General features: G+C 51.2%; 10 protein-coding genes across 10 annotated transcripts; 6 read left to right on the plus strand and 4 right to left on the minus strand.

The window, feature by feature from the left end:
- Nucleotides 1–108: 108 nt before the first annotated feature.
- On the minus strand, nucleotides 109–1374 carry BO83DRAFT_100802 (uncharacterized protein). Its single transcript, XM_025525855.1, has 4 exons — nucleotides 795–1374; nucleotides 653–704; nucleotides 409–592; nucleotides 109–334 (listed from the first exon to the last, which is right to left on the minus strand). Exons 1-4 carry the CDS (start codon nucleotides 931–933, stop codon nucleotides 185–187), a joined length of 525 nt encoding a protein of 174 aa, XP_025385557.1. The 5' UTR covers nucleotides 934–1374; the 3' UTR covers nucleotides 109–184.
- Nucleotides 1375–3589: 2215 nt separating this feature from the next.
- sonA (putative nuclear pore complex protein (SonA)) lies at nucleotides 3590–5199 on the plus strand. The gene is made up of 3 exons (XM_025531799.1): nucleotides 3590–3809; nucleotides 3880–4163; nucleotides 4232–5199. The coding sequence occupies exons 2-3, from the start codon at nucleotides 3900–3902 to the stop codon at nucleotides 5045–5047; spliced, it is 1080 nt and encodes a 359-aa protein (XP_025385558.1). The 5' UTR covers nucleotides 3590–3809; nucleotides 3880–3899; the 3' UTR covers nucleotides 5048–5199.
- A 228-nt stretch (nucleotides 5200–5427) lies between these two features.
- Nucleotides 5428–8053, minus strand: BO83DRAFT_380661 (methionine--tRNA ligase MES1). The gene is made up of 2 exons (XM_025531800.1): nucleotides 7875–8053; nucleotides 5428–7753 (listed from the first exon to the last, which is right to left on the minus strand). The coding sequence occupies exons 1-2, from the start codon at nucleotides 8009–8011 to the stop codon at nucleotides 5923–5925; spliced, it is 1968 nt and encodes a 655-aa protein (XP_025385559.1). The 5' UTR covers nucleotides 8012–8053; the 3' UTR covers nucleotides 5428–5922.
- Nucleotides 8054–8111: 58 nt separating this feature from the next.
- On the plus strand, nucleotides 8112–9210 carry BO83DRAFT_100930 (Yae1 family protein). The gene has a single exon (XM_025525856.1). It carries the CDS (start codon nucleotides 8326–8328, stop codon nucleotides 8914–8916), a length of 591 nt encoding a protein of 196 aa, XP_025385560.1. The 5' UTR covers nucleotides 8112–8325; the 3' UTR covers nucleotides 8917–9210.
- Nucleotides 9211–11062, plus strand: BO83DRAFT_100931 (SMP-30/gluconolactonase/LRE family protein). Its single transcript, XM_025525857.1, has 4 exons — nucleotides 9211–9637; nucleotides 9699–10258; nucleotides 10323–10560; nucleotides 10635–11062. The coding sequence occupies exons 1-4, from the start codon at nucleotides 9504–9506 to the stop codon at nucleotides 10936–10938; spliced, it is 1236 nt and encodes a 411-aa protein (XP_025385561.1). The 5' UTR covers nucleotides 9211–9503; the 3' UTR covers nucleotides 10939–11062.
- Nucleotides 11063–12474, minus strand: BO83DRAFT_366230 (MYG1 family protein). The gene is made up of 2 exons (XM_025529702.1): nucleotides 12305–12474; nucleotides 11063–12218 (listed from the first exon to the last, which is right to left on the minus strand). Exons 1-2 carry the CDS (start codon nucleotides 12388–12390, stop codon nucleotides 11186–11188), a joined length of 1119 nt encoding a protein of 372 aa, XP_025385562.1. The 5' UTR covers nucleotides 12391–12474; the 3' UTR covers nucleotides 11063–11185.
- Nucleotides 12475–13511: 1037 nt separating this feature from the next.
- On the plus strand, nucleotides 13512–15328 carry BO83DRAFT_101268 (ICE2 family protein). Its single transcript, XM_025525859.1, has 2 exons — nucleotides 13512–14158; nucleotides 14225–15328. The coding sequence occupies exons 1-2, from the start codon at nucleotides 13637–13639 to the stop codon at nucleotides 15026–15028; spliced, it is 1326 nt and encodes a 441-aa protein (XP_025385563.1). The 5' UTR covers nucleotides 13512–13636; the 3' UTR covers nucleotides 15029–15328.
- A 319-nt stretch (nucleotides 15329–15647) lies between these two features.
- BO83DRAFT_101292 (uncharacterized protein) lies at nucleotides 15648–16229 on the plus strand. The gene is made up of 2 exons (XM_025525860.1): nucleotides 15648–15794; nucleotides 15866–16229. Exon 2 carries the CDS (start codon nucleotides 15873–15875, stop codon nucleotides 16164–16166), a length of 294 nt encoding a protein of 97 aa, XP_025385564.1. The 5' UTR covers nucleotides 15648–15794; nucleotides 15866–15872; the 3' UTR covers nucleotides 16167–16229.
- Nucleotides 16230–16700: 471 nt separating this feature from the next.
- Nucleotides 16701–17882, minus strand: BO83DRAFT_101259 (endosulfine family protein). The gene is made up of 3 exons (XM_025525858.1): nucleotides 17418–17882; nucleotides 17256–17339; nucleotides 16701–17185 (listed from the first exon to the last, which is right to left on the minus strand). The coding sequence occupies exons 1-3, from the start codon at nucleotides 17451–17453 to the stop codon at nucleotides 16811–16813; spliced, it is 495 nt and encodes a 164-aa protein (XP_025385565.1). The 5' UTR covers nucleotides 17454–17882; the 3' UTR covers nucleotides 16701–16810.
- A 765-nt stretch (nucleotides 17883–18647) lies between these two features.
- Nucleotides 18648–20017, plus strand: BO83DRAFT_380666 (SAM-dependent methyltransferase). Its single transcript, XM_025531801.1, has 5 exons — nucleotides 18648–19329; nucleotides 19429–19446; nucleotides 19509–19619; nucleotides 19677–19795; nucleotides 19868–20017. Exons 1-5 carry the CDS (start codon nucleotides 19002–19004, stop codon nucleotides 19922–19924), a joined length of 633 nt encoding a protein of 210 aa, XP_025385566.1. The 5' UTR covers nucleotides 18648–19001; the 3' UTR covers nucleotides 19925–20017.
- Nucleotides 20018–20214: the final 197 nt, after the last annotated feature.

Here is a 20214-nt window from a genome sequence, read left to right on the forward strand (position 1 = left end):
CAGATTACAGGGATTATCATCCTCTCGCCTAGCTCCTGCCCCGACTCTCCCGGATGCTGTTCCAGCGAGGCCAAGGGCACGAAGAGGACAAAGTATCACAAAGTATGGTGGAAGTAGCCATTGAAAGAGAGATAAAAGAGAAGACATTGTAAAATGGGCACAGCCTGTCCGAAGCAACCGCAGTCTATGCCTCTTCAGCCTTCTTCTTCTTGGACTTCTTGCTGGGCTGTTGAGGAGGGCCCTGCTTGGTCTGGTGAACAATGAGGCGTGTCCAGCACTCGTCCTTGTCCCACTCGAAACCAGCGAGGTAAGGCTTGTCCAACTCATCGTCGGCCTAGAGCGGATGGAAGTCAGTATTATTGGAGGGAATGGGAGACATCTGATGGATCATCATCTTGGGCTACTTACCTTCTTCTTGAACTGCTTGTAGATTGCGTCCAGCGCATCCTTTATCGTGACGCCCTTCATATTGCGAGCGGTGACTTCGAGCCCTAGTGGGAAGTGCAGATCGATCTTCTTGACCGGGGGGTTAATCAGATGAAGTTTTAGGATGTCCTTGTCCTCAATGGTCGATGGTGAGGTGTTCAATTTCCTGTTTACCCCGATTAGTCTCACGTCTTATGCAGATGTATATATATAGCAACAAGCATACCATCCAGTCTTCTGGGTTTCAATTGGAAGGGTAATCTCGATCTTCTTCTCCTCTACAAATCGACGAGGGGTTAGCAGGAGAGAACCTCAGGACCGCGATGCTCTGTGCTATTTTAGAGCGACTGTGGAAAGAAAGAACGCACCAAGTTCCTTGATGTTGTAGACACCCTCAGCATGGGAAGAGGTACGTCTGTGAGTCTTCTTGGCATCCTTATCGTGGACCTTCTCATCCTTGGGCGATATCTCGATGGCCGAGTCAATCTTGGTGAGTGGTTCAGACATGACTGCGGAGTATGGTAACAGGAAGCAGTGAGTCTCTTAGTAGGAGCACTGGTATACAGAATAGCTTGTTAGTTGTGTGTACTATTAAGGGGATGGATAATGTTCCTTTGGCCACTGAGGACACTCCAGTGGCAGAGGAGGGAAGGACCCGAGTGGTGACGTGGAACAACTACTCGAGCATTCTAGTGCTACTCTTAGATAGGAGGCTGAACTTACCAGTAAGTGAGGGGGAAATAGTATGGACAGTAAGTAGTGTGAACAGTAAGTAGTATGGAATGGGAGGGAGAGAATCAAGTCAGTAGGATCCAACAAGATAGTAGAGAGAAGAAAGAAAGAAAAGGAAGAAGGAAAGGGAAAGGAGAGGAGGAGAAGAAGAGGAAGAAGAAGGGAAGAAAAGGGAGGAAGGGGAAGGGCAGGTGACATGGATGGGCCAACCCAGAAATGGGGAGAACAAGAAGAAGAGGGAAGGAGCGGTTCACTTTGCTCTCACTTGCTACTTTGGGATGTGTCTCTGTCAGTTACTACTAACTACTAAGTTACCTGACGTATACCATACCATCGTGGTCCTTACCTGATACATCCCCATTATTCCCTCTTGACTGCCTACTCTTATATCCATCCATACCGTTCATACATGATGTAGATAGATACGTACGTACATTTATATATACATACATACATACATACATACATACAGGCATGGGATGCATTGGACCAAGGGAGGACATTGAAGGAAGTATTCTACAGCACGGGTGTACTTAAAAAGTTCAATTGCAAACTACTGCACGGCTACAGGGATTATGATGGTGACTGAATGGCTCAAATGATGAATAGAAGCGGGCCCCAAGCAATCAACCTGGATCGTATGTTCCCACAGTGAACAGGGGAGGAAGCCTGGATGGCGAGAGGAAGAGGAAGAGAGAATGAAATGCAGGCAGGGTGGAATGATGGGACGAGGAGGAGGATGATGCTGTTAGGATCTCCGCACCGGACGATGCATATCTACATCCGGACCATCACCTGATGGATGGTGGTTTCAAAGTACCACCACTCCCTCCCACACACACACACACACACACACACACACACACCCATAACCCCCTCTCCATTTTCATTAATGAGACATCTAGTATTAAATCCTTAAGGTGTCAGATAAAATCCTCCAAGTGAGTAGATAAGTAATTCAATGAATGATGCACCCGGGGCAACCGGATCACACGAGCAAGCCTGACGTCGAGAGCTTCCGGGCGACGGTCCACTAAGGCTGCACCCCGCATTCCCGCCCGCTCCACTTGGTCTGCTTCTTTCGCCGTACTTTATTTTCTCTCCTTCGGTCGCTCTCCCGTCTGGCCCCAATGATTTCCTTTTTCCTTCTCCCTGCACCTACCTGCGGTATCTTTTGTGGAGCGGTCTCCAGGTAGTAAGTAGTATAGTCGTTGTACTCGTAGTGGCATACGACACCCCCTCCCCATAAAGCCAGCAGCCGTAATGAAGATCGAAAATGCGTCACCTTTCTCGTAACCACCAACTGGCTTACAGCGGATCAACCCCAGACGGAAAGATGAGTGAAATGCATGACCTCATGGCGCCCTTTTTCCTTTCATTGTGCCAGACAATCGGCAGATGCCTTCCGTGGTACAGGTTGAACTGTAAACGTCCGCTCATGTAAGGTCTGTCATCCCCCCCCCGTGGCACGTGAGGTTCTTTGACATCCAAATCGCGAGGGCATCGAATGAAGGGATACCAGCCCTGGCCGAGACTAGACAAGCTCGAGGTTTGAGAGGAGTCTTGATGGGTGTGCCTGTCCAGGCCCCGGGACTGGACCAGTGGTGTGATGTCCCCCCTGTAGGCTGTAGCCTGTCTACTACGTAGACAAGGTAGGTAGGTACCTTCGAAAGTGAAACTGGCACCCGTGACGGGGCTACAGCAATCGGCGATCATAAGGTGGTGGATTGCAGGTTATTGGCCATCCAACATTTTGACCGTGCAGGCTTGGGCGGGGTCCTACGAATCATAACGGGGGTCCACGCTGCATTTCCATATTGCCTGCAACACAACTACCAGCATCAGTCAACGATAGTGGGTGGCGACCCGTTGCAGGTCTAGCTTTCCCCCCGCCTCTCTTCCTCCCATGCTCGTAGCCAGAGTCCATTCTGTTGACATTGATCGTTATGGGGTGCCAGTGTCGAGCCAATTCAACCAGTCTGCAAAGAGCTGAGGTTTCAACCGAGCAGCCAGGGGATTAGTACTAGGTTGTTGGCAAGTTATGTTGTTGAGTGGCCTGTATTTCTCATATCTAGTATATAGTTCAGCAATCCCAAATATGTGGAGACTAAATGTTGTAACTTCTTCATTGGTATAGCAGAAAAGAATCAAAGCGAAGGACTTGTCGAATTGCTGTTGAATATGCAGATGGTCCTGGGAGTGAACAAAGGGCATCTCACTATAGACAGTAGTAGAGATAATCCCACTGTCCTACCCACTACTTGGTACTATTAGTAGGTAGTGACTATGTACTACAGAGTGATTACCCAGGACGGAAAGGTGAGAGGGAAGCTCTCCCCCGCTGACTCAGCAGTTTGTCTTGTTTGAAGGCGGTGAAGGGAAAGCCGCGAAGAAGATATTCGATTAATTATTGCCCATTTGGATGAGCGAGCTTCCATACAATCTAATCCATCTTCATCCCATTCCTTTTCGTGCAATTAGTGAATGCTGCTCGGGCTGTCAATCTAGTGCGCCTTTCGAAACATCCAAGCTTCACGCTCTTCGGTCAATTTGGCCGGTTGCGCCTCTCTTCCGCGACCGCTTGGGTACAACACCACCACCCAGGTCTTGCTGCCTCTCCTCCCGCTTCCAGTCACGTCTGCTTTTTCCTGGTTCGTCTCGCGTTGTGGATCCCCTCAATGTCCCTGATAGTACAGCTTATCGCCTAATCGGTCAATACAGTGTAACACTTCGCCGCCCTAATGTCGCTTTTCGGTTCCGTCGGCGCCGCGACGACCTCAGCTGGTCAGACCAACACCACAGGTGATATCTCCAAGGATGTTGCCCTGAACCAACCTCCCGAGGACAGTATCTCGGACCTCCGCTTCTCTCCGGCTAGTGAGCACCTAGCTGTCGCTTCATGGGACAAGAAGGTTCGCATTTACGAGATCAATGAGCAGGGCCAGAGCGAAGGTAAAGCTCTGTTCGAGCACGAGGCCCCCGTTCTGAGCTGTTGCTGGTCGCCGGTGAGCTCACCCTCATTCCCTTGTCGCAGTGTCTACAGTTAGCTGATCTGGACTCTGTTGCTACCTAGGATGGTACGAAAGTCGTCGGAGCTGGCGCCGACAAAGCCGCTCGTATGCTCGACCTTGCGACCAATGCGACCACTCAAGTCGCCGCTCACGATGCGCCCATCAAATGCTGCCACATGATCCCAAACCCGGCCGGAGGAACCCCGCTACTTGTGACCGGCTCTTGGGATAAGACCATCAAGTACTGGGACCTGCGACAGTCGAACCCTATTGCCACGGTGGAGTGCCAGGAGCGTGTTTACACCATGGATGTCAAGGACAAACTTCTAGTGGTCGGCACCGCAGACCGCTACATCAACGTCATCAACCTCGAAAACCCCACCAAGTTCTACAAGACCATGCAGTCTCCCCTCAAGTGGCAGACGCGAGTAGTCAGCTGCTTCTCGACTGCCACTGGCTTCGCCGTCGGCAGTGTCGAGGGCCGCTGTGCGATCCAGTATGTTGAGGACAAGGACTCCTCCAACAACTTCAGTTTCAAGTGCCACCGTGAGACTCCTCAGCGTGATGTCAACAACATCTACTCCGTCAACGCCATCTCCTTCCACCCCGTCCACGGCACCTTCAGCACCGCCGGCAGTGACGGTACCTTCCACTTCTGGGATAAGGACGCCAAGCACCGTCTAAAGGGATATCCCTCCGTGGGCGGTACCATCTCCAGCACCGCCTTCAACCGCAACGGCAACATCTTCGCCTATGCCGTCAGTTACGATTGGAGCAAGGGCTACTCCGCCAACAACCAGCAGCTGCCCAACAAGGTCATGCTGCACCCTGTCAGCCAAGAAGAAGTGAAGCCTAGACCAAACAATCGGAAGAGGTAATGGAGTAGTCTGGGAGAAGGCTATGTAGTTGGAAGGGATCTGCACATGGAGGCGTCGTGGAGGCCAAACCTTTCGATTTCAAATGGACTTTTGGCGGGGCTCATACATCTGGAGTATCATGCTTCGGTTATACATGGATTGGCTCGTCATGCTTTTTTCTCTTTTATTTCCTTTTGTTTCATCTCCCCGTATCATGTACTCTTTTTGTTATTACTACTATTACTCTCTGGGAATGCATATGAGCGATTTATTCAGGTTAATCCTGTTGTCTATCCGGGGTCCCCTTGTCTGAAATGGAAGGAATTCTACTGTAGCTGCTGGCGACAAGGGATACCCTTCGATCTATGTAACTGAATTGGGAACATTGGGGGGTAGAGCCCACAGCAAGACCCTGGCATAAAAAAGACGGGATTGGGATTGTATTGGAACCCATGTTGAATTGTCGAGTTTTGTTGAACTGAAACTAAGCAGGATGATAACAACGTGAAGCCAAAGCAAGACATCCAAAACCGAAAAAAACTACTGAATCCATCCATCCGTCAATCAATCAATCAATCAATCAATCAGTCAATCATCAACCGTTGCGCTCATTTCACCAACATCGTATCTCATATCGACTCCATTTTCACAAAGTATGTTTTGCATACGTAGCAACGCAGTATCCCAAGACGAGAAGAAGAGGAAGAAAAAGTAGCCATAGATCAACAACGATCTACGATGACGAAGCCGGAAAACGAAAGGAAGTGGGAAGAGAGAAAAAAAACGCTCTAATCATCAGCACAGGATATCAAGGGAGTCCGCTAGTCGCTGCAACTCTATAGACGCTGTCTTCCGAGTCTTTTGACGGGATTGGGGAGCTGGGAATTCTATGTGATTTAGGAGGAGGGAATGGTGACTTGGGCCACGCCATCGGCAACCTTCTCGACGGCCTCGTCGGTCTTGCTATCGGTGGTGACCTCCAGAGCCTGGGCGCCTCCCTTGGCGGAGGCTTCAACATTGCTGCCGGCGGCAGCGGCCTCAGCAGCCTTAGCCTTCTTCTCTTTCTTCTTGGCCTTAGCGGCATCCTTTGCAGCCTTCTTGGCCGCAGCCTTGGCCGCTTCCTCTTCCTTCTTCTGGCGGTCGGCCTGGGAACCACCGAACATCTCGCGCCACTCGTCGGCCTTCTTGGGGTCGATACGAGAGAACAGGTACTTGGCCTTGCCAATTTTGTGACCCGGCTTGATGGCAGTCGGCTTCCAGCCGTCCTTGATGTCCTCCAGAGAGGGGATCAGACCGAACGGCACGTCGAGCTGCTCGTTGATAGCCTTGGAGGTGGCGGGGAGGTAGGGAGAGAAAACGCTGGCCAGGAGATGGATCAAGTTGAGCACAGTACCGACGACCGCGGCAGCACGCTCGGGCTCGTTGGCAATCAACGAGTTATCAAGGCGGTTGGCCTGGATCAGACCGTTTCCGGCTTCGGCCAACTTCATCGCACTCACCACACCAGCGCGGAGGTGTGCACCCTCCATCTCTTCAACGTACTGTCTGAGAGTAGCCGTGACTTCGTCCAAGGTAGGCTGGAAACTCTCGGGGACAGTGAACTCGGGAACGACCGAGCCGTAAGATGCCGTAACAAGCTTGATGACACGGTTGACAAGGTTGCCCAGCTTAGCCAGCAGCTCGCTGTTGTTGCTCTCAACGAAGGAGCGCCATTCGAACTGGGTATCACCAGTCTCGGGACGGTTCTTCAGGAGGTAGTAGCGCCACACATCCGGGGGCACACCCGTCTCCTTGGCGCTGGTACCAAAGACACCAATACCTCTAGACTTGCTGAACTTGCCACCCTCGTAGTTCAGGTACTCCGTGGTGCTCAGGTGGTGAAGCATAGTCCACTTCTCCTTGGTTCCCAGCTGAGAACCGGGGAAGATGACACTGTGGAAGGGAACGTTATCCTTGCCCAGGAACTGATACAGCTGGACATCCTCCGGGTTCCGCCACCAGAGCTCCCAATCGGGGGTATAGTTGGCCGTGATGGAGGGGTAACCGATGCAAGCCTCAAACCAGACATAAAGCACCTTGCTCTCGAATCCCTCCAGAGGCACCGGGACACCCCACTTCAGGTCTCTGGTGATACCGCGGTCCTTCAGACCTTCCTTCAACCAAGACTCGGTGATGACACGCGAGTTCTTAGGCCAGTCGCCCTTTTCGATGGCTTTCTTAGACCATTCTTCAATCTGAGGCTGGAGCTTGTCGAGGAGAAGGTGGATGTGTTTCGTGGAGCGGCGGACGGGAGTGGCGCCATCAAGCTTGCAGCGGGGGTTGATGAGATCGAAGGGATCCAAGAGGTGACCGCACTTATCGCACTGGTCACCACGAGCATCGTCGTAGTGGCACCGGGGGCATTCACCTTCCACGTAACGATCCGCCAAGAAAGATCCATGTGTCTCACAGAAGGGCTGTTCCGCCGTCTTCTCCGTCAGATAGCCGTTCTCGTAGAGCTTCTTGAAGATGGCCTGGGAAATTTCGGTGTGTTGCTGGGTTGGGGTGCGTCCGAAGTGATCGAAGCCAATCTCAAACCATTCGTACACCTGCTGGTGGATCTTGTTGTACTTGGCGCACAGCTCCTCCGGAGTCACCTTCTCCTCCAAAGCCTTGGTCTCGGTTGCCGTTCCATACTCATCGGTACCACAGATGTAGAGTGTTTGATGTCCGCAAGCCTTGTGGAATCTGAAGAAGTGGGTGTTAGCATTGTGGGAATGGAATTAATGAGAGAGCCCGCGGAAAAGGAGCCAGACAAAGGGAGCAATTGGGGAGGGGGGGCAAAGGAAGCAGGATGGATAGATGGTACCTGGCAAAGACATCAGCACTGAGAACGGAACCAACAATGTTACCCAAGTGAGGCACGTTGTTGACGTAGGGCAAAGCACTGGTGACCAGGATATTGCGCTGGCCCTTCTTGGGCAAGATCTTAGAGTCGGAAGCCATGATGGAATTGGAGGCGGATGGCGGGGAATTGGACTATCAGCGGGATGGAGGGGTAGAAATGTTGCAACTTTTTCGCGGGTGCGGATGATTCATCGCTTCATCGCTTTCGGCCGCTTCTCTCCGCACTTTTTTTGGGCGCTTCCCTTTCATATCATTTTTCATCTCCTACTGTTCCATTCCTTTGCCCCCCACTCCACTGCTGCAACTAATTGCAGATTACTAGATACCGCGGTCGCGTTCTCTACTCTATTACCGTCTTATCTCTCATTCCTTCCCTCCCGTCCCTATCTCTTTATCCTTCTTGAATCGCAATCATGGAGAACAATAACCTACTTGAGAGTCTGCTCGACCTGGAGGAAGAATTCTACCAAGAAGGCTACGATCTGGGTGCAGCGGATGGTGCACAAGCCGGGTATACAGAGGGTAGTGTGTTTGCGGTCGAGAAAGGATTCGAGAAGTTCCTCGAACTGGGAAGACTATATGGCAAAGCCCTGGTCTGGTCTCAACGGCTCGCAGATTCGCAGCTGTTGGGAAACCCCGAGTCCAATGGCCAGATCAACGGAGCCCTGGAGAGTGATCACAAACAGGAAGAACCTTCCTTGTTGGATCCCGCCATTTGCAAGGAAATGTCGAGCCTTTCATCTAGCTCCAGGCTAGCCAAGAACATTGAGATCCTTCTGGAACTGGTAGACCCCGCTTCCCTGCCTATGGTGAACACGGAGGAAGCGGTGAATGATGTAGATGAGCGCATGAAAGGCGCTGCTGTTAAAGCCAAGTTGATCCAGCGTGCCATGGGCGAGAGGGAAGACAACTCGGATATACATCCCGATGCCAAAGATCTCCCGGTGTCTGGCGATGGCACTGGCAGCATTGAAGACATTAGTTCCCTGAACATCCGGCATTAGTGGATGACTTGCTTTCTTCGTTTTCAATGGCAAGGATCTGCTTGAGGGTAAACAGACACACTGCTTCTTTTGCAGCATCTCCTTCGGCCCTCCCCTCGGACGTTCTCCGATTTACAGGTCACCAGAACCTGCTTGCTCATTTTCCGCAAGCCTGGGAACTTATCCGGAAACCAGACTGCCGAGACATACTAAGCCGCTCCGCAATATTGAGAATGGCTTGTCTTGGGGGAGAAGTCCCCGGAGGGGCGATGATCGTGCCCCAAACTCGTTTGTACCCCACACTACGAGGAGGGTTTCCAGTTACCGCATCCGTCCAACAATCGCCCCTAAGACCTCAAAACTCCCCGAGGCAAGCCCCCCATGTATGCTTGGGATCAAACTTGCTTGGATAAAAATCGGGATCATCCCGTTGATTACTCCTTCCTCTTGCCAATTACCCGCGCCATCTTCCGATAGATGGTCTACAAATATTACTGTATAGCCCACCCGGGGATCTGTTGATCGAAATGAAAGGCTGTATCTGGGCCTTCCTTGATCTCTTCGAAACGTCGACTTGACGGAACTTATATATAAACCTACAAATCACAATGAAACTACTCCTACTGTTACTCGGATCTTTCACGGGCAGTCTCGTCCAAGCCCAGACTGGCGTTACCCATCCCATCTCAGAAGATTGTGGCCCTTCGGTTGTCTGCGTCAATCACTATGCGAATGTGCTTCCGTGAGTCCCTCGTAAACCCCAGCTGCTGGAACGCCCGGGCAGTCATTAACGCTCAAAATAGCTACCACTTCTTTCGCAATGTAAGCACCATGGACGCCGTTACGACCTTCGGTGATACCACCGTAGCAAACGGCACCGTCTTGCAAGACGTCAAGACCGCGGATTTCATTGTGTATAACAAAGAGAAAGGACTCGATGTCCTAGGATCGAACCCGAGCTACGAATACGTTTTTGCCGTGAACGATGCGGTGCATGAAGCCCCCGTCTACGTGGCATCGCAGAACAAACTGTATCTCTCGCAGCTCGCGCCGCCGCCAGGCTATCTTCCGCAGCTGGTTGTCGATCTCAACCAGGATCCCCCAACATTATCCGAATACCTCTCTGATCCACCAGTCTATGCCCCCAATGGCGGCACGTTCCATGACGGCAAAATCATATGGGGCGCATCTGGCGGCAACAAATCAATTGGCGGGACTGAACAACGCATCTCCCTCAGAACCTTAGATCCGGAGACAAATAAAACAACGAGCCTGGTCAACAATTACTTTGGATATTACTTCAACACCATTGACGACATTGCCGTGCATCCCAAGACTGGCGATATCTGGTTCACAGATCCACGTAAGCTCTTACCACCTACCATGTGCCATGTGGAATTCGCTAATTGATATACCCCGATGTACAGAATACTCCTGGTTCAACGATATCACAGACACCCCTCCTCAGCTTCCCTGCGCCAGTTACAGATATAACACTTCTTCTGGGGCTGTGGTAGTCGTGGACGACTCAATCGGTCAGCCCAACGGGATCGCTTTCACTCCAGACGGATCTATTGTATACATCAGCGATACTGCGGCCGTCAGCGCTCCTATTGATCCCAAATATGGCCATCCGGGCAGTACGTTTAATACCACGCATCGGCGGTATGTAAAACCTGGACTTGATATGCTCGGAAGACCCGAAAGGTGACTAACTCATCTATTTTCTCCTTCTATAGGACTATCTATGCGTTTGACGTGAGTGAGGATGGTGCCCACGCTTATAACAAACGGGCCATTTATCTGGCACCAGGCTTTGTCCCAGATGGACTGAAAGTGGCAGCGAATGGGTACATTCTGACGGGATGTGGTCGAGGTGTCGATGTTCTTGACCCTTCTGGAGAGCTGCTCTTGACGATCCAAACCAATTACACGGTCCAGAATTTTGCCTGGACGGGGCCGGAGCTGAAGACGCTATGGCTGATGGGCAATGGAGGAATCAGTAAAGTCGAATGGAACCTGCCCGGCCAAGTGTTGAAATAGACGCGACATAGGTGATCAGTGCGACTTCCCCTCGCTATCTAACGTCTCATTACGAAGAAGCCAGTAAAAAAAAGGCTACGATTGAAAGATGCCTTATGCATTGATTTCTCAACATAGCACTTTGGCCAACAATATAACTATTAGATAGTTTTCCTAACTGGATCCCGTACCGTCATGATAAGAAGTATGTACGCATAAACTCTATCGTAATTTGCATTCATCCGCAGCTGCCACCTATACTTGCAGCTTATTGTTCCAGACCACGGGTGGCCATGGCAAGAGCACCCTCCTTGGTCTGGTGGCCACCAATGAAGCCACTGGCGTGAACGAAAACGGCACCCTCGGGAACCTTGGGCTTTCCAGATTTCTCAGCCTCCGCGGCCATAACACCGTCGAGATCGGCGTCGCGGACACCCCGCCACGCCTCGGGAAGAGGCTTGCGGGACACGAAGCTACCCTCGTTTACAGAGACGCACTGCACACGCCACTTCGAATCTTCTGCCGCACTCTCGGGGTACAAAACATAGTAAGCCTCCTCATCAGGGTTGGTTTCCTCTGATCCAGAGGCTTCCTTCTCGAAGTTGTAGAGGTGCTCCTTCCAGGGCACACCACCCTGGGGCAGGACGATGATCCGGCCGGACGGGTGAACGTCCCGACGGGAACGGTAAGCAGCGCCTACGGTGGCCCGCGCAGGCAGCCAGGAGGAAACGGCATGGTGCAACTTGCGAGCAAAGACGTTGCCAATGAATGTGCTGGCTCTGGCGAACAGACTATCCTCGTCCTGAGGCTCTCCGGGAGGGCAGGTGGGGTCCGGGTTGTTCATGTCACCCACCACGGAGGTGATGGTGATCCCGCCATCCTTGAAGCGCTTCTGGATGTTGGCAGCGGAAACAGCAGCGGGGTCGTAGACAGAGACACCATTATCATTGGCATCAATGGCTTCAATGAAATCGGTGTAAAGCTTCTCGTACAGGAGAGTCACGTCCTCATGGTCCACGGGCAACGAGGTGTGCTGGGCGATGATGGCCCGACCGAAGTGCATGTACACCAACCCCGCGGAGGAGAGCTTGGTGTTGTGGTTGGGGAAAGTGGTTGCGAAAGTGCGCTGGTGATGATCATAGCGGTTGCTGGCAGCATCGTACTCTCCGCCCACGTCGACGACGGTGTGGCAGGTAGCTAATTGAGCGGGGTCTCTGGTCCGGAGGAGGGGAGAGGAGGAGTATGTGGGCAGAAGACGGAGGAGATAAACAGCAAGAGCCTCATCGGCGTGGAAGTGACCACTGCGCAGGGAAAAGAGGAAGAGTCAGCACATCGCAAATCTATGAATGGAGGGGAAGCCGGAGAAGAAGCTTCTGCGCGTACTCACTTGTGAGTTCCAATCAAGGGAGAGGAGGTCTTGACTTTCTTCGCAGCAGTTTCGGCCATGGTGAAGAATCGACGCCAGCGGAGCATATACTAATAGAAAAGCAGTGAAGAGTGAAAGATGAAGATGAAAGAGGTTCAAGAAATGGTTGAAAGTAAAGTACTAGGTAATCGGAATACAGGGCTACAGCAGTAAGTTACCTTTTGGAGAAAGAACCAGTCTATGAGGGGTCTGGATTGGGGATCGGTTTGGTATCTGTGATTTGTGATTGGTTGACTGGAAGAACAGCGCCTTCCACAAGAGGAAAAGACCTGGGCGAGTTTGCAACTGCCGCTTGACTTCATCGGGCGGCTCTTTAGGGCTTTCATCGCAAGGGCTTAGCGGAAGCATGTGAAAGAGAGGGGAAGAACTAGTCCTGAAGAGGAAGTCCGTGTATGTAATCAGCTGGATTTACGTACTGTATGCTGTATGTATGCTGTATGTTTGTTAGTTATCCTGAAGGATCCATTCAGCCAGCTTCGATTTCCTTCCGTTGATATTCATTTCTTCAACCATCTCCACCAGTTTGGGCATCATCTCTTTCTTCCTGCTACTTCTACTTGTATTTTCCCCTTCTGACCGCTACTTGCAGCCGACCAAGCATCTGGACCAGCTCCACCGCCTTCCGTTCTACGCTAAAACGGGTGGAGTGGATTTGGTGTTATTATTATTATTATTATTACTATTGCGACTATCGTCGAATTGCCCACCTAAACTCGGTCTGCGCCCCCCCCGGCTTCATTGCCCCTTTCCTGGTTTTTGTGCCTCTACTTTCTGTCCATCCCGAGTCGCTGCGGCTGTTAAGCTTTTGCGCCTCTGTCAGTGGCTCTGTCCCGAGAAAAAGAAAAAGCGAATCTGTCCAGCGATCGGTCGGCGTGTCTGACACTATTTATCTTTTGCACGTGCCACAACCAGTTCAAGCCCAGTCCCATCCCATCATCATCATCCATCATCATATTCCGTCCCGCTTAAGTGATAAGATCAAAATCTTACATCGCCTGGAAAGAAGAGGGAGAATTTTTCTATTCCTTCATAGACCCAGCTAGCATCGCCCAGCGAGCTCAAAACCCAGTCTAGAATTCGGGAAATCGGGCTTCATGTATCCTTAAATCGGGATTTCGTCACTCTCTCGCGCTTCCACCCCAAGATTAAATCTTGGAGGCTGTCTAACCTACTAATTTGACACCGCGTCCGTCCGTACCTGCTCGCTCTCTCCTCCAGCATATTTGACCCTCCCCGTGCCTCGTCTGCTTCTCTCGCGCGCGTCTGTCCAGTAGCCCTGGGCCATATTGTCCGATGTGGCTCTTCCGCGCCCTTTCGTCGGCCGTCTTTCTGGCCGTCACCGTCTCTTCCATTCCCCTCGCCTTTGACGTGGGTGGGAAAACATGCGGTCTGGCCTATTCTTTGTCCCTGGCCACCTTCTACTTCCTATTTTCGCTTCTGCGCCTCACTACGCCTGATCGGTCATGGCTCCGCTCCTCCCTGATCGTCGTCATTAGCTCGACGCAATGGCTCATTATTCCGATCCTGCTTATCTGGTCGCTGAACCGCTTCTCGATCGATACCGATAATGCTGGCTCTTGGGTGGAGCGGACCTTTACGGGCAAGAGAGCCCACGACTCGTCGATCCAGGAGTGGCTGTTTGGGCCTGATGGGCTGGTGGAATCAGTGACTATCGGGAACTGGGATAAATTGCTGAGATGGTCGACCCCGGTTTTCCAGCTGGTGGAAGGATTCTGCAGCTTATTGGTCATCCAGGCTGCAGGGCAGATTACCCGCTGGCTTGTCAACCGTGGTGGGCGAAGCGATAGTTGGATGGTATGTCCACGTCACTCCATAGCCCACATTGGCAGGATGCCTATTTGCTAATTCGTGCTTCGCTAGATCGGTCTCCTGGTACTCTCCGCCTCCATCATATCGAGCTCGGTATACTTCCTGTGGCGGGTCCTCCAATTCCCCGAGATCTCAAATGTTGATGCCGCTTTGATCGGGGTATCCATCACCTGTGCTGTGATCCTCTGCGCGTGGGGCATTGGCAGCGGGCGAGGAAACCCAGTAGAAAGTTCTCTACTGTTTGCATACATCGTTCTCTGCATCTACCAGATTTTCACTGATTACCAGCCATCGCATCCTGTGGAGCAAGTACCTTCCCCCGCTCAAGCCGGGGACTTCCCGCCGCTTCCTCCTATTATCATGGCTTCCTACACGACCCTGATGCACGCCTTGTCCACCTTGCCCTCCATCATCCACGCCGCCTTCAACGTTATCACGGCAGTGTTCGGTGCCGTTACCCCATCCGTGTTGATCTCGCTCACATATCGAATCCTGGTTCTGTACGCATCGACTCGCATCATACCCGCCGTCCGCGAAGCGGGTGCCCGAGCTCTCTCCCAAGAAGCCTCGTTGGACGATTCCGATGCGGCGGGCCAATTCTTGGGCGTACTAAGCTACTTCTCTCCGTCCATCCTCATCGCCGTGTACACCAGTCTCCTGATGCAGCATTTCGCTTCTACCTCTCAAGCAATGGGTGGCAGTGGCGAGTGGTGGAGCACCCAAGGAGCCGGCGGTGGAAACCTTTGGCGGTGGGCCAATCTCGCCGGCACCATGGCCTTGTACGCTGTCGAGTTATACCTCGGTGAGAACGACGATCTGGACTCCGGACTCGCTGGTCACTGGAAGACCGACTGAATGGAGCCGTTAAAAATCTGGATGCAACATTCTGGCATCTTGTCGACGTGGACTGCGGAGATACCGCAGCCTTCGTCGGAATCGCTTGGCTCTTCATTTACAACTACCGAGCCGGATACGGACGCCTTTCGAAGCCTACAGCTGAGGCTACTATTGCCCGGATTCTTCGACTTTTCAGGCTAGACTATGCCAGGCATCTAAAGCATGCCTTTCGCCGGAGCTTCTATCAAAAGCACTCCGAAAGCCAGCATTGTCATTTTGCTATCTCAGATACTATTACATTTCTTTGAACGGGGACCGGAAGCACAAAAGCTTTTCCATTGGCCCTACCTGCAGCATCCCACTCTGAGTATGTTACTCCGGGAATCCAGGATACGGGGCAGCAAACAGCTCTCGACAATACCCTTCACACAGCTATATCAAAGCCATGCAATCATTGCCCCCCTAGCTGGGTGGGAATGGTAATGTATAGCCTGTGTCGGTCATGAGCACCCCACCCGCGACGGCGGGTTCAATTATGGTGCACTCGGCTTATTTTGCTGCCTTGCTGTCCCTGCAAACACTCTGTTGGCCCCTTCCGCTGGGGATTCAGGTACCCTCATGCCTTTCATCGCTCCTTTCAAACTGGTCCTCTCTCATTTACACTATGGTCTTGCGAGCCACTCTTGTTACTATACCCCAGTCGTTTTGCTGAGTCGTCAATTCATTTTTTTATTTTTGTTCATTTTTCTTTCTCTTCCAATTCGCAATCAAGGATCATATAACAGCATGTATTGCCCCATCCCAGGCTTTGTTGCCTTTTGTGTGCCTTAGACGACTTCTTATACCCAATGACAGTTTTTCGATGGAAGATGCGATGTCTTCCCCCCGCCTGCAGCGATCTTGTATTGGTAATCTTCGTGTTACACATAGCGCAGAATATCAACTGAGCGGAATCACGTTGCCGGCACCCAAGGTACGCTATCCCGCCCTCCTAATCGGATGGGATAGTGAATGCACACAGGATGCATTCCGCCTACCGTATCAATGTAGAGCCCACAAATACGCCAGGGGATCTGAGACCGCGACACGGAGAAAAACCATCAAGTTGCATTTTGGCCCTGCTGAGGGCTCGTTTGCCAACGTACTTCAGGAATAGAACAGATGCCAGGTGCATTGCCATCTCCGAATTAAACCGTGTATCCAGCACACATTCACTCACGCACTCCTTCATCCATAAGGTAACAACAGTATGCGAAAATGATCTCACGTTCCTGTGCGGCATCACACAGACATATGAGCGGGAATGAACGCACCAGGAAGAGGCTTGTGGAATAATTGGACCAGCAAATGACCAATATATGTTCTGCAGCTGATATTGACAGAGAAGAGAAGAAGCTTCAAAACGAAATAGCGTTGAGGTGACCTCAAAGCCGATACCACGAGCAAAAAATCCTGAGAGGACGGGTCCAGTAAGCGAGCTAAGTCCAAATAGCCAGGCTTAGAGCACAGCTCCGGTTTGAGCTTTTGATAAGTGGCCCTGACTGAACCGAGCCTCGGCTCCCGCCGCCCTTGCAACTTCATTGCCGCCAGCTCTGAAACAAAGCCATTCTGTTTTGTCCACAGAAATCGCTAGAAACGGAAAGGGGAGAAGGAAGAAGGGAAACAGATGTCGTAAATACATTAGAATCGATCCATAGCGCCAGGCTCTTTTGATGCCACCACCACCGACGGGGAAAACAGAGACATGATGCGAAACAAGTGCGAACGAGGCATGGAGAACACGAATGACAGTTCAGGTATTTATTGCCGGATCGGAACACCGCCACGCGCAGGGGGTGGGCTCACGCTGTCATCTTCCTTCTTCTCGGCTTCCTCGGTCTCATCCGCACTTGTTTCCCGTTGCAGATAACTTGCCTCCTTCACAGGGCTTCGGCTCTGAAATCCGATGGAGCCGGGATGGCCACTGATGCTACCTGGGATCTGCTGGCCTCCTTGAGCACTGATGCTGCCGCCATTGCTTGCAGCCGCAGGGTTGTTAGCACCAGGCGAGGTGGCAGTTAAGTGAGGAATGTTCTCCGGGACGGGGTGCTGGGAGCCGATGTTGGTGACACCGACGTCCGAAGCCTTTCCGGCCTTGCTGAGTGCGTAGTCACCCGAGTCAAAGTATTTGCGCTCCTAAACAGCAACAAGCCCGCGATTAGAGGGTTGACGGACAGACTGGGCGAAGATAATTAAGTCGGCATACCTTCAGTTTGTTCTGCAGGAGGTCTTTCTTGGTGGGCATCTTGCCATAGAGGCGGAAAAGCCGCTGCTCATCCGGGCTCATTTTCTAGATAGACACAAAGTCATTGTCAGTCTAATAAGGAACATTATTTTTCAAGGGATTAGTCGCTCGGGAAAGACTCACGCTAGTATCGATCTTGTTCTGCTGATGGGGATTCATATTGGCGAACCAAAGTTTAGAAATTGAGGATTGACAGGAGAGAAAGAAAGAGAATAAAGTCGGTGACGAGAAATAGAGGAAGGAAGAGTTGGGCAAAAATAAGGTGAGGTTGTTAGGTTGTTGAGGGGGGGACAGGACTGGGTGAGGCGTGGTCACTGGAAGGGAGTGTCGTCAGGAAACCCCACCGATGGCGGGGAGGAAAGTATAGATTCCACAGGATGGGACGACACCAATAAGTTGGTCTAGTTGACTGAACCAAAGGGGGGTGGAAGGGAAGGGAAGGGCGTGAAAGCAAGAGAGAATGAAGAAGATAAAAGTGAAATGAACTGAGTTGGTCAAACCGAGAAGATAAGAGAAAGAAGAGAAAAAGGGGGAGGTGGAGGGGATGAGTTGAAAGTGGGAGGAGGTCAAGCAAGCAGTCCGAAGATAAAGAGAGAGAGAGAGTGAGAGACAAGACAGAGAGAGAAGTGACCTTGCCCGTCATAATTGGGGGAAGGTGCCACTGCCCGATGGTTGGCTGTGACCGTCTCAGTACCAACCCTGTTCTCCGCTAATGTCGATCCACCTGTACCCACTATGCCTGTTATGGTATGATGCTATCTGCATCTGGTTTAGTCTGGTGTATTCTGGAACGGCTCCACTACCTCGTGACTATACTGTTACATACCAATACCGACGTTGCCGGCAACTCACTTCCAGCATAAATCAATCGGTAATTCACGAGACTTAATTTAACGTGTGTATGGACTGTTGTACAATTTCATGTTCACCATAGACCTATGTAATTCTGCTTGACGGCGGAGTCAATGCCATCAGTGGTTTTAGTGCAATTAGTAAACTAAAAGAACTAACCTACTACTTAGATTCAAGTACCGATAGTCGTTATCGTTGTTGGCCTTGATAAGTTGCCGGTTTATCGATTAGAAACCAAACCCAGCCAACCCCTCCATGTTTCATTGTGAAATCAGATGCAGAGAATATCCAACAAATCACTCATTTTTATTTTTATTTAATTATCCAAATATTCGATTAAGAAGTAAATTGCCTCATCTGCTTTAGAGTCCTCTGGAATTAATCGCACGATGTAAATAGGGAGTGGTAACGTGATGGTGGTGGTGGTGGTGAACTTGTCGGGGTGGTATTATTAGTACTCGGTATTCGACCTCGAATTGACTTCAAACGGAATCAAATTCAGCAGCTCTTCTCCATTCTGCCCCTCCACGAACGCATCGCACTCATTCCTTCTTCCAGTCTTGCTGGATTTTATCTCCACGAAGGCTATTCTCCATTGTTCTCTCTCTGTCCATACTATTCATAATTCTGAATTATCTTGTGACATTTTTTTTTCTTTTTTCCTATTCTCATAATTCTTGGTTGCCGTTATATTCTGACGACAAGAAAAGGGAAAAGAAGAACAAGGTATAACTACCTGGGACGACACACTTTGGCTGGTTCACACCACTTCTCTCGATACACCCATCCAATTGTAAACGCTCTAAGCCATCGTCTCAACTGCAGGATACATCAAATCCTTCCAATTGCGACTCCATGTCCGCGCAAGGTTCGGAACCCGTGACCATTGTGGTCGAACATCTGGACCCCGAGCTGGGCGCTTGGTCCGCCCTGGAGTATGGCTGCATTGCCCGTGAATCACACGCCGCGGGAAGCAAATTTCTCCTCAGTTCGGTGCCCACCTCCTTGCAGATGCCAGAAGACCTGGCTGCTACCCCAGGCCTTGGGGTGGAGCATCGCAGTGTCGAGCAGATCTTTGCGGATCGGAAATCCAGAGTCTGCCTGCTGGACCCCGCTGCCACTGTGGAGTTGAGTCCCGCTGATGCAGACACTTTTGATGTCTTCCTTTTCGGAGGTATTCTTGGTGAGTGCTTCCAATCATCGAGCCTGGACTGTCGGAGGTATCTAGTTGGCATTATGATATTTCCAAGATAGCTAACCGTCGAGATTCGCTGGTCTTTAGGCGATGATCCTCCTCGTGGTAAGTTCCCTTTCGAAATAGCAGTAACCATGAGGTTCAAGGTGTTGACGAAATGGATTCAGATCGGACTTCCGAACTGCGCAAGAAGGGTTATGCCGGAAGAAGACTGGGCCCTAAGCAGATGACCACGGACACGGCGGTGCGTGTTACGCGCATGGTCGTGCATGAGAAAGGTCAACCCCTGCTTCTCCGGACAGTGAGATGAGAGACAAGAGCTGACTCCAGGACAGTGCCCCTGGAGCAAATTCAGTACATTGACTACCCGGAAATTTTGATTAACGAGCATGAACGCACCGAGATGCCGTTCCGCTATGTAAAGGGCGATGATGGAGAGCCAATCATGCCCAAGGTGCGTCCTGAAAGAACCTCTCACCCACAGAGACATCATTTCTCATCTCACGATATCACTGACAAATCCCAGGGCATGGTTGACTTGATCAAAAAGGATGCTGACCAGGGCATCGATGATCTTGTTTAATCTGGTATACCAGCGACGGACGTAGCTTGTCGGAAAAATAAACCTCTGTACAGGATATTTAAAGAGAGAAATATAATAAGAAATCATGAGCGCTAGACCCGCAAGATGAAGAAGGGCTTAAGTCATGGATTCTAAGGACTGACCCGATTCGGGCGAACTCTTGGCTAGCACCGGCGAGAACTACATCACGAATAGCTTCAGAAAAGGGAAAGCGATATGGTCAGATAACCATTGGAGCTATTTCCATGAGGACATTGTGGCGTTCTATTTGGCCGATTCACACAATGCAT

Source organism: Aspergillus eucalypticola (genome assembly GCF_003184535.1).
Source record: "Aspergillus eucalypticola CBS 122712 chromosome Unknown BO83scaffold_22, whole genome shotgun sequence".
Taxonomy (NCBI): Eukaryota; Fungi; Ascomycota; class Eurotiomycetes; order Eurotiales; family Aspergillaceae; genus Aspergillus; species Aspergillus eucalypticola.

Coding starts and splice junctions, on each gene's coding strand:
- BO83DRAFT_101259 (XM_025525858.1), bottom strand. CDS start 17,453: ATGAATCCCCATCAGCAGAACAAGATCGATACTAGC. Junction 17,340..17,417: donor AGAACAAGATCGATACTAGC/GTGAGTCTTTCC, acceptor GTGTCTATCTAG/AAAATGAGCCCGGATGAGCA. Junction 17,186..17,255: donor TCCTGCAGAACAAACTGAAG/GTATGCCGACTT, acceptor GTTGCTGTTTAG/GAGCGCAAATACTTTGACTC.
- BO83DRAFT_380666 (XM_025531801.1), top strand. CDS start 19,002: ATGTCCGCGCAAGGTTCGGAACCCGTGACCATTGTGGTCGAACATCTG. Junction 19,620..19,676: donor CATGGTCGTGCATGAGAAAG/GTCAACCCCTGC, acceptor ACTCCAGGACAG/TGCCCCTGGAGCAAATTCAG. Junction 19,796..19,867: donor GAGAGCCAATCATGCCCAAG/GTGCGTCCTGAA, acceptor GACAAATCCCAG/GGCATGGTTGACTTGATCAA.
- BO83DRAFT_100802 (XM_025525855.1), bottom strand. CDS start 933: ATGTCTGAACCACTCACCAAGATTGACTCGGCCATCGAGATATCGCCC. Junction 705..794: donor CTACAACATCAAGGAACTTG/GTGCGTTCTTTC, acceptor GTCGATTTGTAG/AGGAGAAGAAGATCGAGATT. Junction 335..408: donor ACAAGCAGTTCAAGAAGAAG/GTAAGTAGCCCA, acceptor CATCCGCTCTAG/GCCGACGATGAGTTGGACAA.
- sonA (XM_025531799.1), top strand. CDS start 3,900: ATGTCGCTTTTCGGTTCCGTCGGCGCCGCGACGACCTCAGCTGGTCAG. Junction 4,164..4,231: donor TGAGCTGTTGCTGGTCGCCG/GTGAGCTCACCC, acceptor GTTGCTACCTAG/GATGGTACGAAAGTCGTCGG.
- BO83DRAFT_101292 (XM_025525860.1), top strand. CDS start 15,873: ATGGAAGATGCGATGTCTTCCCCCCGCCTGCAGCGATCTTGTATTGGT.
- BO83DRAFT_100930 (XM_025525856.1), top strand. CDS start 8,326: ATGGAGAACAATAACCTACTTGAGAGTCTGCTCGACCTGGAGGAAGAA.
- BO83DRAFT_100931 (XM_025525857.1), top strand. CDS start 9,504: ATGAAACTACTCCTACTGTTACTCGGATCTTTCACGGGCAGTCTCGTC. Junction 10,259..10,322: donor TATCTGGTTCACAGATCCAC/GTAAGCTCTTAC, acceptor CCCGATGTACAG/AATACTCCTGGTTCAACGAT. Junction 10,561..10,634: donor TTTAATACCACGCATCGGCG/GTATGTAAAACC, acceptor CTCCTTCTATAG/GACTATCTATGCGTTTGACG.
- BO83DRAFT_101268 (XM_025525859.1), top strand. CDS start 13,637: ATGTGGCTCTTCCGCGCCCTTTCGTCGGCCGTCTTTCTGGCCGTCACC. Junction 14,159..14,224: donor GGCGAAGCGATAGTTGGATG/GTATGTCCACGT, acceptor GTGCTTCGCTAG/ATCGGTCTCCTGGTACTCTC.
- BO83DRAFT_380661 (XM_025531800.1), bottom strand. CDS start 8,011: ATGGCTTCCGACTCTAAGATCTTGCCCAAGAAGGGCCAGCGCAATATC. Junction 7,754..7,874: donor AGTGCTGATGTCTTTGCCAG/GTACCATCTATC, acceptor CCACTTCTTCAG/ATTCCACAAGGCTTGCGGAC.
- BO83DRAFT_366230 (XM_025529702.1), bottom strand. CDS start 12,390: ATGCTCCGCTGGCGTCGATTCTTCACCATGGCCGAAACTGCTGCGAAG. Junction 12,219..12,304: donor CCCTTGATTGGAACTCACAA/GTGAGTACGCGC, acceptor TTCCCTGCGCAG/TGGTCACTTCCACGCCGATG.